Source organism: Pseudovirgaria hyperparasitica, assembly GCF_010093815.1.
Source record: "Pseudovirgaria hyperparasitica strain CBS 121739 unplaced genomic scaffold EJ05scaffold_2, whole genome shotgun sequence".
NCBI classification, from domain to species: domain Eukaryota; kingdom Fungi; phylum Ascomycota; class Dothideomycetes; order Acrospermales; family Acrospermaceae; genus Pseudovirgaria; species Pseudovirgaria hyperparasitica.
In genome coordinates this window covers 748,367-760,650 of record NW_022985550.1, presented here as the reverse complement: position 1 = coordinate 760,650, position 12,284 = coordinate 748,367, and the positions used below count along the sequence as shown (strand labels likewise).

The window sequence follows — 12,284 nt, the reverse complement described above, 5'->3', positions numbered from 1 at the left end:
TGGATGTTGAGTCACAACTTCGGTGAACTCGGCGTAGATGGACAACACAGACATTATCCGACAACTAAACAACAACATGCTACACGACAACACACAACTGCCGCATCTGGATGGACGGCAAACGCGAATACGGCAGCCAGCAACAGCCTGCACGGTAGAGTGTGCAGTGTGTGTGTGGGTGGGTGGTGTTGCACAGCTATCTGACCTTACGTGGACATGAACCATCCTGACCGCTCACCTCATCCTGCATCTCCATCAATCAGAACGCGGCCTGCTCACCGCAATTACAAGACAAGCAGCGGCCAACATCGGCGTTTAGTCGTTCCAGGGAGCCAGAGAGCCGCAACCAGAAAGTCTTACCCTCCGTACGGCGAGAATGGCCGCGCGCGATACGACGCCAACACGCGACGCGGGACCCAACGAGGATGGCATTTTCGTTCAGCAACAAAGCAACACAGGCTCGCAAGTATTGGATGCTTGTGACAGCTGCATGTGCTTTGGAAGCCGAAACAAAGGGTTCCATGTTTCTGAGCTGCCACTGTTTACCCCTCACTCACTCGGCTTGCCTGCCCACCGCCAGTCCATCCACCCACACACATACATACATCCCACTCACTCTACTGGACCTTCCTACCTAGCTTAGCTATACGCGAGCTCGCCGACTTCACCCGCAACCCGACCCCGACATCGCCCCCCGACAATGCCCGATCTACGCCGCATTCGCAGCTGTCTTCTTGCTGGTTGCTCTACACGCGCCTGCCTGACGCCTGACACTCGACGCCTGACACTCGACGCCTGATGCCCATTTAATGCCTGATGCCTGACAATTTCCCGTGGCGAAGCAGTGCTACTCCCTCTCTCAAGTCACACGCCTCATATCACTCAAATCACTCTCGCCTCTCCTCGCCGCCTTCTCCGCCTCTTCCGCCTCCTCCGCCTTGTCGCTATTCCCCCCGCATCATCAATCTATCTATTTTATTTCTCCTATTACTCTTGCAGCATAGCAATCTACTTGCACTGCGCATCATATCATCATCGGCATCTGCATCAGCATCAGCATCAGCATCAGCATCGGCATCGGCATCGTTACCATAGCCAACATCATTTATTCCGGCGTTATTCATGTCATTCACCGCATCTTCGGAGTAATATAGCATTTCCCTAGCGGTGCATCTCCGTTCCCCCAACCCCACGTTGGCGCGTGGAGGGCGTCTACGTCTTTATCTGCTTTCCCGGTACCATGCTGGACTCTAATGAAATCCTGATGAATCCTGCCTCCTCGCCGCATGAGTGAGGCGTCATGTAGTTACATCTCTTCCTTTTTTGGTCTCAAGGCCTCGGGCTTATTGAAAGGCCTTTTAGTTTAGTTTCGGATACCCCCTTCCCAACGCGCCTCTCTCTCAAGCACTGCGTTTGCGCGCACGCATTATTCCTGCTTGAAATGAAATGAAATGAAGACATGATACTTTTATCACACTCCGATCCACACACACTCTCTCTCTCTAATCTCTCTAATCTCTCTGCTGTAATGCCTCCTCGCTGCCTTAATTACATGTAATGTCTTGCTTGCTACCTGACATCTGTCATCTGTCATCTGCCCACCTACCACCCCTCCACTCCCGACTCCACTCCCACTCCACTCCTTGGATCCACGCGTCATGCACGCACGCATCGATGCGGCCTCTATGCATGTATACCACAGTCCAGTATATGCCTTATATCGCCCTCTCTCTCTACCCTCCCTACCTTAAACTATCTATACCCCACTATACAAACTACACCCACCCCGATCGCGATCCACGCCCACACATCAAGTAGTATCAAATAGTATGTATGTACTGTATGTAGTATTCGGAAATATTCCAACAACGAAGGAAAAAAAAAAATAGGCCCGCATACACTTGCCCGCTTGGGTAAAGCGTTGCGCTTGCTTTACCTTCCTTCCTTCCTTCCTTCATACGTGATAACCTTCCTTTCCTTCCTTTTGTTTGTACTGAGTACCTAGCTAGGTAGGTAGTAGGTAGGGTAGATAGGTAGCTAGTAGCCTGGTCCGGGCATGACTGTGGGATGATGTGATGCGATGCTGCTATCCACTGATGCCCCCCTCACTTCAATACTTGGGTTCTTACCACTCTCACCACTCACTCACCCCTCCTCACCCAACCCCTCACTCACTCAAATCCCACAACCCCCACGTTGGATATGTTGCGTCTATTGCCCCGCCTCCCGCCCCCCAAACGCACGCGCAGTAATTAGTCGACTCCGCTGCCACTTTGACTTTTGACACCGCTGATCTACAGTAGGTCCATGGGCCAATCCGTACATGGCTCGATTCGGCGGCTTTCTTGCCTTGTTTTTCACACACACACACGCACACACACACTCACCGCTGCGTTGTGTTGGGCCCTTTCCTTGCTTTGTGTTGGGGGTTTAGCGTGTTGGTGTTATTGTGGGTGGGAAGAGGGGGGGTTGGTGTGAGGTTGTGGTTGTGCGGTATATGTTTATTGATGCGTTTGGAGAGGGATGGATGGATGGAGAGGTGGATTATAGTATAGTGCCATGGGTTGGGTGTTTGTGTGGGTTTGTTTATTTGTCTATTCGTGAAATGTCTTTGTCGATGTAGAGGTAGAAGTAGAAGTAGATAGATCCAGTAGCTTCTCATACGTATACACATACACACACATACACACAAAGACAGCAAGAAGTGGGCGTTTCGTCACATACACACAAAGACAGCAAGAAGTAGTAGGTGTTTCGGGTCTGTCTGTGTGTGCGCTCGCCTCCTCGGCTGGTGTGTACCCGTCCGATCGATCTACGTGCATGCATGTATGCTTGCTTGCTTGCTTGCTTGCTTGCTTGCTCGAGTGGCTGGCATTTGAACACTCTTGCATTCATCATCCCACTGTGCGTGCGGGCCCGGGCCGTGGTCGACGTGCGGATCGTGCTGGGCTGGATGGATGGTGAGTTGAGCAGAGCAGAGCAGACGCGCGGTGAGCCATGTCATGTCATGTCGTCGAATGCGATGTTCTGGAGCTGACCGACAGACGATGCGTGGCGATGTCGTAATTACCAGTGGTTCAAGTCCGAGCGCTTGTTGGCTTATGAGCTTGGTATTAGTCTGAGCTATTAATTGTTCAGGTATATGTCGACGGCCTGGGCCGTCGTGGGTATCCTGACAGCCGTGACGATCCCTCGCGACTTGTACATCTGAGCTTAGATGATAGATATAACTAGAGTATAGCGATAATAATAAATTAATGTTATCATCATAACTTAATCTTCTATTCTCACTACTCTTTCTTTTTTCTAAGAATTTAGCTCTTTCATTATAGACTAGACTAAAGAGCTTAAAGTCTAAAAAGGTATATGGATTTAATTCCCTTACTATAGCCTATACAGCTATATAGATATTATAATATATAGACTTTATAATAGAGATAGAGAGGTATACGTTATACATGCATAGGTGAAAACGAAAAACGCCAAGCTCATCAATGGATGGTGTCAGCCGCCACCAATGAACGAGCTTGCGCTGCTGCTGTTTCTGGTCGACCTGAGCTTGACCGTCTTCTGCACTTGACTTACACTTTCAGTGAACTGTGAAACGACTCTACATTCAAAAAACAATGACCTCGAAGGCAGCAGTCTTGCAAGGTATAGAGCTGCCTCACAGATTTTCCATCATTACACTAGCAAGCTAATCCCTACGCGCATTTACACTTGCAGCCTATGATCATACGAGCCTAGACGGAGTGAGCGGCGAAGCCGATATCACTCCTCAGGGCGGCCCAATCGTCAATATCATCGAGGGGAAGGGCGATTTCCTAGCCGGGGGGGCGACGGGACTTGTAGAACGTCTTGGTTCGGGAGATGTGGTCAAGTCTCCTTGGACGGGCCGTCCTACGGCATCAGACTGTAGGAAAGAGATGGCGGTCGAGGCGCAGATCTATGAGAGACTTGGAGCACACCCCCGACTGGTACGAATGAAACACTGGGACCCTATCAGCCATGCCTTGACACTGGAATACATGCCTAATGGCAATCTCAAGGCATACGTTCAGAAGCATGGACAGGAGATATCGCCATTGCAGAGGCAACAGTGGGTAAAAGAGGTCGTTGAGGGCGTTGAGCTTCTACACTCGCATAACGTTATTCAAGGTGATGTCGGGCCGCATAATTGCCTGCTCGATATCGATCTTAGCCTGAGGATCTGTGACTTTGGCGGATCTTCCCTTGATGGCTCGCAGGCCACGGTTGCTCCTGGAGTAAGATACAGGCTGCCGAACCTGGGTGAAGTGACGGTCAAAGAGGACCTTTTTGCTTTGGGCTCGACAATCTACTTCATTGTTACAGGGCACGAGCCGTACGAAGAGCTAACTGACGATCAGGTGGGGGAACTGTATAAGGATGGAGTATTTCCAGGACTAGACGACGTGGCCTTCGCAGAGATCATCATACTCTGCTGGAGACAGGAAGCTGAATCGGCTAAGATGACTATCGATGTTATGAAGCGCTTATTAGAAAATAGAATAAAACGTAATAAGGCCAATTCCTAGTCCTAACTGGTCTCGCTATAGTCTTATATTAATAGAGAGCTTAATAATTTCTAAGTAATAAGAATAATATATCTTCTCTCTATGATATAGGCTTCTATAAGATATTGTAATTAATTAATAAGAGTTATATTTATAGAACAGTAGACTTATATACATAAAATCTTTATGATATTATAGTCATAGTATATGACAGTAGTAGTCTAAGCTTAGTTTGCTATCTGATGTGCCGAAGTCTGGTCTTCTATCCGGAAGCGGAAACGTTCTCTATTCCATCGACTAAGACGGAGAGTGCCACGCATCCAGCACAAGGCTAACACAAGCTAAGGAAACAAGCTTCGGGGTTCGACCTATATCTCGTTTAGCAAGAGTGAATAGTGGGGATACAATGATGCCCTCTTCGACAACAACCGTCTCGGCTCACGGCTCTACAAAGCTTCGCTTACAGTCATTCTGGGGTAGCAAACTGGTGGTTCCATTGCCGATCTACCACGATCATAAGAGCTACGTTCTGATTCGAGCAGGTCTTCTATCTTCGAAGGTACACTAGAGCAATAATGTCTCTTATAATGAGTGTGTTATGGCGATCATTGCTTACGAGCGGATTTGGACGCCTTATATGACTGCGTGCAGGCTGGTGTATATAAAGGCAGTCTATATGTCTATATCACAAAGATTCTGATACTATCCTTTTCAGCCGTACATTGACACTCCCCTCTTCGACAATATGGCGTACAGAATCCTTGGTGCATGCCTCAGTCTGGCGGCTCTGGCGTCTTCTCTTGCTGTTGAGAGTCGGCAGACTGCTTGCACTAGCTACAGTAAGCAAACACCCATCTGGCAGTATGAGGCCTCCAATCTTGCCTTGCTGACTTCAGACATCATCAGCCCTGATCAACACTCGTGGTACTGGTGAAGCTCAAGGACCATCTGCTGGCTTCCGCACCATGAACGCCAACATCCAGCAACAAGTCTCCGGAGGCAGAGTAGTAAGATATGCATAGAACGCGTTCCATAAACCGCAGACTGACATTGTTGTTCAGTACAACACTGTCTACGCAGCTGGCTTCAACCAGGAGTCATCGGCCGGTACACGAGACGTCAGTGCAGCCACATATCTCTCCTTCCAATCCCCCTCATACTAAACAAACTCCATGTGCCAGATCATCCGTGAGATCAACGCCGAACTCTCCTCGAACCCCAACCAATGCTTCATCCTCGAGGGCTACTCCCAGGGTGCTGCGGCCACGGTCAACGCGCTGTCCCAGCTGAGCGGCAACGCCTTCAACGCCGTCAAGGGCGTCTTCCTCATCGGCGACCCGGAGCACAAGTCTGGGTTGACCTGCAATGTGGACAACATGGGCGGCACGACGACGCGTAATGTCAACGGGCTCTCTGCCGCTGGGTCTCGTGGAATCCCGAGCAACTGGGTTTCAAAGACGCTGGATGTTTGCATTTTTGTAGGTCGCCCCGGCCCTACCCTCCGCCCGTTTCGAAGACTCGGTTGTGGTTGTTGTTGTTGTTGTTGCATCTTGCTGACACTATGTAGGGCGATGGTGTCTGTGATACCACTCACGGGCGTGGCATCAACCAGCAGCATCTCCAGTATCCGAACGATGCCAGCACGCAGAACTTGGGCACGCAGTTTGTGACTGGTAAGCTTAGAGGAACGTCGTAGGCTAGGGGACTCTTGAGACATGTGGTCGTGTCGCTGGTAGAGTCTAGTTGTTTCCATCTACGTGTCAGCTCGTGCCGAAGTTGCATTTGTATAGAAGTCAATATGTCACGTCTCTTCATGCTTGCTGTCACTTCTTCGTTCAAGTGCACCACCACAGTCATGTTAGATTGACGTCCTCGCTTAGCAGAAGAAACGACCTGAATCCTTATCATAAATGCTTCGCCGAACAGCAGACCGAGTACGTATGAAAGATCATGCATCGTCCCAACATAATCCAAGGTAAATCCTCCTATCCATTCCGAAACTGAGGGACTCTTATCTACAAGACCTATGTGTGTCTTTCCAATAATGACTCGCCCATCCTGATCTCCATTCTCTCGGACTCTTTTCTCACCGTCGGGTGGTCCTAGAAACCACTACGGCCTCTAAGTGCGAGACCCCTTAAAGACAAAAGTGGGGATTGTTATGCGCGAGTTTTGAGGTTGTGCGGGACGGAACGCAGGACGCAGGGGAGAGAGAGGACCGTGGCTGTGACAGCTTCGAGCTGGTGTGGGTGTTCGTGTACTCTGGGTTGATAGACTCCAACCATGCTCGTTCCCATGCTTGTGTATGTGCCATCTTCATCAACGTAATGTGTTTTTAATGGATGGTTGCTGATGTTACCATCATCTAGTTCCACCTCATGCCAATGATGCCTCGATTGTCTGTGCAGAGCACTTCTTCGCAAGGTCCCGCATATATGAGCGACTGGTGGCAACGAGCGACCTTGTCATGACGTATAGCTTTGAAGTTCACCCTTCTGAGCATGTAGATGGGCTCCGAGGAATAGGACGTCTTTGTCGCTGAGGTTGAGGTAGCGCAGATGGTGGTCACTTTTAATTATCGACCCGGACCACGCAGCGGTGGGAAGGAACTGTCGACACTTCAGCTGACGTCAGGGTGTCGAACGACATTCAGGGCAGCTTGAACGGGAGTGTGCTGTTTGCAGCCGCAATCCAGGGCTGACTCTATTACAGGCAGACGTGCTGGACACAAATACTCAACCCCCTGCGAAGTAAGGGATTCTAGTTACACGGATACACTGCGGGGATGGAACATATTGAAGGGGGTGGGACAATGGTACCTGCAAGAGTACGAGGCTACGAAGGATGGGGTTTCAAGGGCGCTGGAAGCCTCCATCATGCAAGATAACTCACAGTGGCATGCATTCATCGCCGCATGCCTCCGTGAAGTCCTTCGATGGCCTTATGCGAAAGAATCAAGTCAGTGTGATTCGTCATACTAAAACAACAGCGCGACATCAGCATCCCTTGTCCGAGAAATTGGTACCACGATCCAAGCTCGAACGGCGACTGTCCGGCCGAGCAGTGCAGAACCTACCATTGTTTACATCCATAGCTTGAGCACGGTCCATTATAGCCAGTGAACGGTGGTAGGCTGCACGTGCCGCAACCATGGCGGAACGCACACACTCTTGCTTCAGATAGGTATATAATCAATCTAACGAGTACGGTTCTCATAACCCCAGTGGGAGAATAGTCTAGTTGGTTAACGACCTGACCTACCACTGAAGCAAAGCACCAGATGAAGGAGCTAAGTATCTGCAGGGGAGCAGAGGCGCAGGTTCCAGGGTTCGACTCTGGGCTTGAGCCTTTTGTATTTTTGCACGATTTGTGACCCCTTTTTTTTGGCTTGTCGTAGATAGTAAATTTTCGATTTTTTTTTTGCGACCGTATCTTGGTAGAAGCTGAAGAGAATGTATTTGAAGAAGACAGAGATATAGTGTGTATTGGAACACCATATAAATTGGAGAACGGAGTGCGAGGAAGTGATAATGAAGTAAGAATCACTCCAGTCTCCACATACAATCGTGTCTTCGAAGGACTGAACAAGGATCATACTGGCGAGTTTTGCCCTTTAAGCTCATTCTGCCTAGTCTATACCGGGCGTTAGAGACGACTAAATATACTACATCCACGCCCATCATGAATGATAGGGAAGACATATAAAGCTAGACAAACTAGCACTCTGGCGTTAGGGCTTCAAGCGCCGGAAATGGATATACTCGGCTTGCCCAGTCTCTCCATCGCTCTTGGCTAACCTAAGAAGACATTAAAGAGTCGTGCTAATAAGGTACTTGTATTGTGTTGGTAAGGCTTTGCAATCCGATGGCGTTGTCGTGTCATGGAACCCAAATATTCAGCTTTGATATAGCCGTATTTGCCCCATCAGACGACTCCTACATATGTACTCTGGGGCAACTATATCTTTTGCACTGAGACTTGTTCCTAATACTTCCTTGATTAGCTATGTTACCTTATGTTTTTATATAGGCTATCATACCTTGCCCCCATCGACTCTAGCACGATCACAACAGAGGATATACTCGACATCCTGTATGGATGCAGAGACGTCACACCGTAACACCTCAATAGAGTCATTTCAGAGACAGGCTCACATTCACGCACAAGCTCCTTAGATTTCTAGACTAGAGGTTCAAGACATAACACAGTTTGTACACAAACAAACCAAACAAGTAGGTAGGGTTTCAAGATGTGCTGCAGTCATTCCAAACAGTGTATCAGGATGTATGTATACAAGTCAAGTGATCCTCTTCTCTCTGTGCACACCTGTAGAAGCGTCAGAGGTAGGTGGGAGGTTATGGCCTAGTTCTTGACATGTCAAAGCAGTTAGTATGCATTGGCTTCATCTATTTACCCCTATATTTGTGCGTCACGATATGTGTCTCTTCGAAGCTCTTTACTGACCTGTGTAGCCTTGAGAGATTGCGAATTGCTTTCGAAGAGCACACAAAGGTAAGGACTATGATCTGTCAGACTCTAAAAGAAAGAAAGGCAAGATTTTATGTAACTTTCTGTTGTGGCCATCGAGGCTTATGACCGACCGCCCAGTCAAACGAACACGCAGAAGGAAGGAGTGGTAGAGGTGAACATAATCTTTTAGGGCATCAAGAGTAACAGTGATAAGATATGTGACTATATTTAAGGATAGGGTAGATATCATTGTTAGAAAGTTATATTCATCAAGCTCAAAAGCCGTGATGACTCGTTTGACATAGGAGAACTGACGAATGCGACAGCATCATACGTCAAAGTCCATCATAAATATGTACAGGGGTCTCAAGCGTCATCGCTGAATTATTTCGTTTGTCCAGCAATGTGCCGCCTGCTCGGCAAATACCAAAAAGAGTGACATCTATCAAAACGGGTGTCCAAATTAGAACCCTAGACCCGGCCTAAGGCGACGAACAACATTGAATCTATTGCGCCTTGCAGATTCTATGAGAACAGTCAGTTAAGGATAGGTGGAAGCTACTGGAAGAAGGTATATACCCAGTGTAGGATGTATCCTTGGATCCGCCGACACACTTGCTTCCTGGCAACACCCAGCAGTCGAAGTCGTCGAAGCAAGTGACAGGACCAGTTGGCGCTGGTGGTTGGGGAAGACCGCTTGAGACGCCACTTGGGACACCGCTTGGGACACCGCTTGGGACTGCGCTTGGATAGCCACTCGGATAGCTGCTTGGGAGGCTCGAGGCTCCGCTGTGTTGTGGTAGCCCACTAGCTACATGGCTTGGTTGTGGAGCATAGCTTGGAGTAGGAGCCTGGCTTGGTGTAGAAGCGTGGCTCGGGTGAGCGTAGTCAACGTCGAAAAAAAGGTGGCTACCCTTGAGGGTAGGGGCAGCACTGACCACTAATTAGTAGTCGTCCTTCGACGAATGCTGGGTAAGAGGGAAGATACATAGGTGGAGGGGGGAGTCTGAGAAGAGGAGGGCCACACTACACTTACGCGGCAAAAGAGGCTAGAGCAGCCATGAAAATAGTGACAGCGTGCATGATGGTTGTTTGTAAGTTTGTTGATAGAAACGAGAGTCGATGTTGTAAGAATGAACGAATTTAAAAGGAGCCTGCCTCAGTTGTCACAATACAGATCAAGATTTCTGTCGAGTAGGCCTGACGGGCATCTTATACTTCAAGGTCTATACGAGCCTTTCTCTCTATACGGTTCAATCCGAGACCTGGTAGAGATCTGCATATTGCTAAACTGTCGTCAGTGCGGAAATTATTGTGAAATGGCCAGAAAGGAAGTTGGAAACATTGGAAGACTAGTACGTATACACTACTGATGGGGTTTGTGGCCGTACATGCACCAACAGTAGCTGCCAATGAATCAACGGTCCCTTGACCAGATCCCAGGAAACATGAAACAGCGAGATCCTATGCCTCGAGTGGAACTTTTGGTACCATGGTATGAAAAGGCCCGTACCAGATACTGACGTATTGGGCAACGTAGCTAAGCATTGGTAGTGGTCTGGATATCAACGGCGTGGCGCATATATTGAGGCTAGTTTCATTTTGGTGGGTCCGAGAAGGATCCCCTTGCACATAGATTTTTCTACATATTATCCAGCGAACCCTGGTTCGGAAGATAGCGTCAGGACTCAGCGAGAATCGCAGCGCCCTAGATCGCTCGAATCTAAGCACATCTCACGGCCAGGACTTTTCTCCGGACCATCAATGTCCAGCGGGGCTTCCGAGAACATACGGCGGGACTGGGCTTTCTAAGATAACACAACGCGGCGTGTTCCAAATGTCACAACGTCCATGCCACAGGACCAGGACTTCTCCACGGAAGGCACAATTGACCTGCAAATCCGCCGAGTGACAACTCGGACGTGAAGACTCACAAGAAGATATTGAAGAGGTGTCACAGAAGAGTAGCCAATCAAGATTGCGATCAATCTTGTAGTCAACATACTGTATGTCAAAATAACCCACGAAACCGGTGAAAACAGCGCATGTGAAGCGATGGTTAAGCGCAAGTGTGGCCTCGGCTCGGGATCTCGGGGACTCGGGAGCTATGGATAAGAGATATCATAACTTACAAGGATAGCCCAGATCGCTTAAAGTTTATTGTATAGTAGTTTGTTTTATCGTCCTCGAAATCGAATCCTTCCACTAGAACCTAATCATCCTTATATTAGAGCTTAACATGAACCAGAACCTTCTACAACATGTAAATATCAGGAAACACACCTGAGAAGCTCCATGGTCTAGTCGGGCCGGAGATAGTCTTCCACTCGAGCGCAGGCCCTCGCCACGTTGCGGCATCCATGACCACATAAAGCCACGGACCAGCTTCAAACATCCATGAGGCTAAGGTCACAACGACAGGAGTCGCCCATCGTGAAGTATGTATCGGTGCTCAAGTATATCTAAACATGATGTGACGAGTCAAGGTCAACTCTAATAACTGACGTAAACCACTTATATTAGACACCGGTGGTTTGTAGTGTCTCTGTAAGCCTGAAATTTTCTAGAGCATCGATCATCGGTGTAGGGAACTAGACTACTTTAATGGACCCTAGACGCGCCAAACTTATGCATCTTGGCAATTTTGTGGGAACGCACCATGCTACAAATCTCTGAGACTTCCGCTGGAACTCTTTGAGCGTTCTTGGAGACGTAGTTCGCGAAGCTGGCCCGACATGTGTGCTGCGGCTTCGCTTGGTGAACATGCTAGCTGACTCCACTCTATATTCACCAGGCTAACAAATGAGCTAACAGTGGTTCGATACACATATCGCTCAAATAATCTATGCGTCACGCCTCTTCGAAGGGCTCAGGGGATGGTCATCGTCTATCAATCCCGGCCGATGTGCCGAAATTTCGGAACTGGACTGAAGAAATACGGTTATCGCGGCAACTGAGTGATGCCTAATTACTACAGTGAGGTCACTACCGAGGACTGTATATACGAACTTAGTGGCCTTCTGCTTGTCTCTTGCGGACCCCCTTTCCGGGGACGATGGCTCGGTGTTGTGTAATATCGTTCTCTCTGGTAAATAACACACGTATCTTGCACATCTCAAGATTTAGGATCATTTGAGAATACGGCTTGACATAGCAGTACGTGTCGGCGCTATTCACTCAATGGACTCGATACTGGTACCGATACGCTGGTCGAAGACTTTGGGTTCGGCATAAGTTATGCAGTTTTCGCTCCTACAGTTGCAGGCAATACCAATTCCT

The 12,284-nt window shown here is 48.7% G+C and overlaps 4 protein-coding genes across 4 annotated transcripts; 2 read left to right on the top strand and 2 right to left on the bottom strand.

Annotated features, from left to right (window-relative positions):
- The first annotated feature begins 3,572 nt into the window (after nt 1-3,572).
- On the top strand, nt 3,573-4,596 carry EJ05DRAFT_472740 (kinase-like protein). The gene is made up of 2 exons (XM_033743243.1): nt 3,573-3,654; nt 3,727-4,596. The coding sequence occupies exons 1-2, from the start codon at nt 3,627-3,629 to the stop codon at nt 4,554-4,556; spliced, it is 858 nt and encodes a 285-aa protein (XP_033604226.1). The 5' UTR covers nt 3,573-3,626; the 3' UTR covers nt 4,557-4,596.
- A 684-nt stretch (nt 4,597-5,280) lies between these two features.
- On the top strand, nt 5,281-6,231 carry EJ05DRAFT_491436 (cutinase; the record flags this gene model as incomplete). Its single annotated transcript, XM_033745979.1, has 5 exons — nt 5,281-5,374; nt 5,442-5,542; nt 5,597-5,653; nt 5,717-6,013; nt 6,103-6,231. 5 exons carry the CDS (start codon nt 5,281-5,283, stop codon nt 6,229-6,231), a joined length of 678 nt encoding a protein of 225 aa, XP_033604225.1.
- Nucleotides 6,232-9,410: 3,179 nt separating this feature from the next.
- EJ05DRAFT_184792 (uncharacterized protein) lies at nt 9,411-10,278 on the bottom strand. The gene is made up of 3 exons (XM_033739620.1): nt 10,042-10,278; nt 9,585-9,938; nt 9,411-9,530 (listed from the first exon to the last, which is right to left on the bottom strand). The coding sequence occupies exons 1-3, from the start codon at nt 10,086-10,088 to the stop codon at nt 9,512-9,514; spliced, it is 420 nt and encodes a 139-aa protein (XP_033604224.1). The 5' UTR covers nt 10,089-10,278; the 3' UTR covers nt 9,411-9,511.
- Nucleotides 10,279-10,696: 418 nt separating this feature from the next.
- On the bottom strand, nt 10,697-11,156 carry EJ05DRAFT_472737 (uncharacterized protein). Its single transcript, XM_033743242.1, has one exon. The coding sequence runs from the start codon at nt 11,006-11,008 to the stop codon at nt 10,814-10,816; it is 195 nt and encodes a 64-aa protein (XP_033604223.1). The 5' UTR covers nt 11,009-11,156; the 3' UTR covers nt 10,697-10,813.
- Between the last annotated feature and the right edge of the window lie 1,128 nt (nt 11,157-12,284).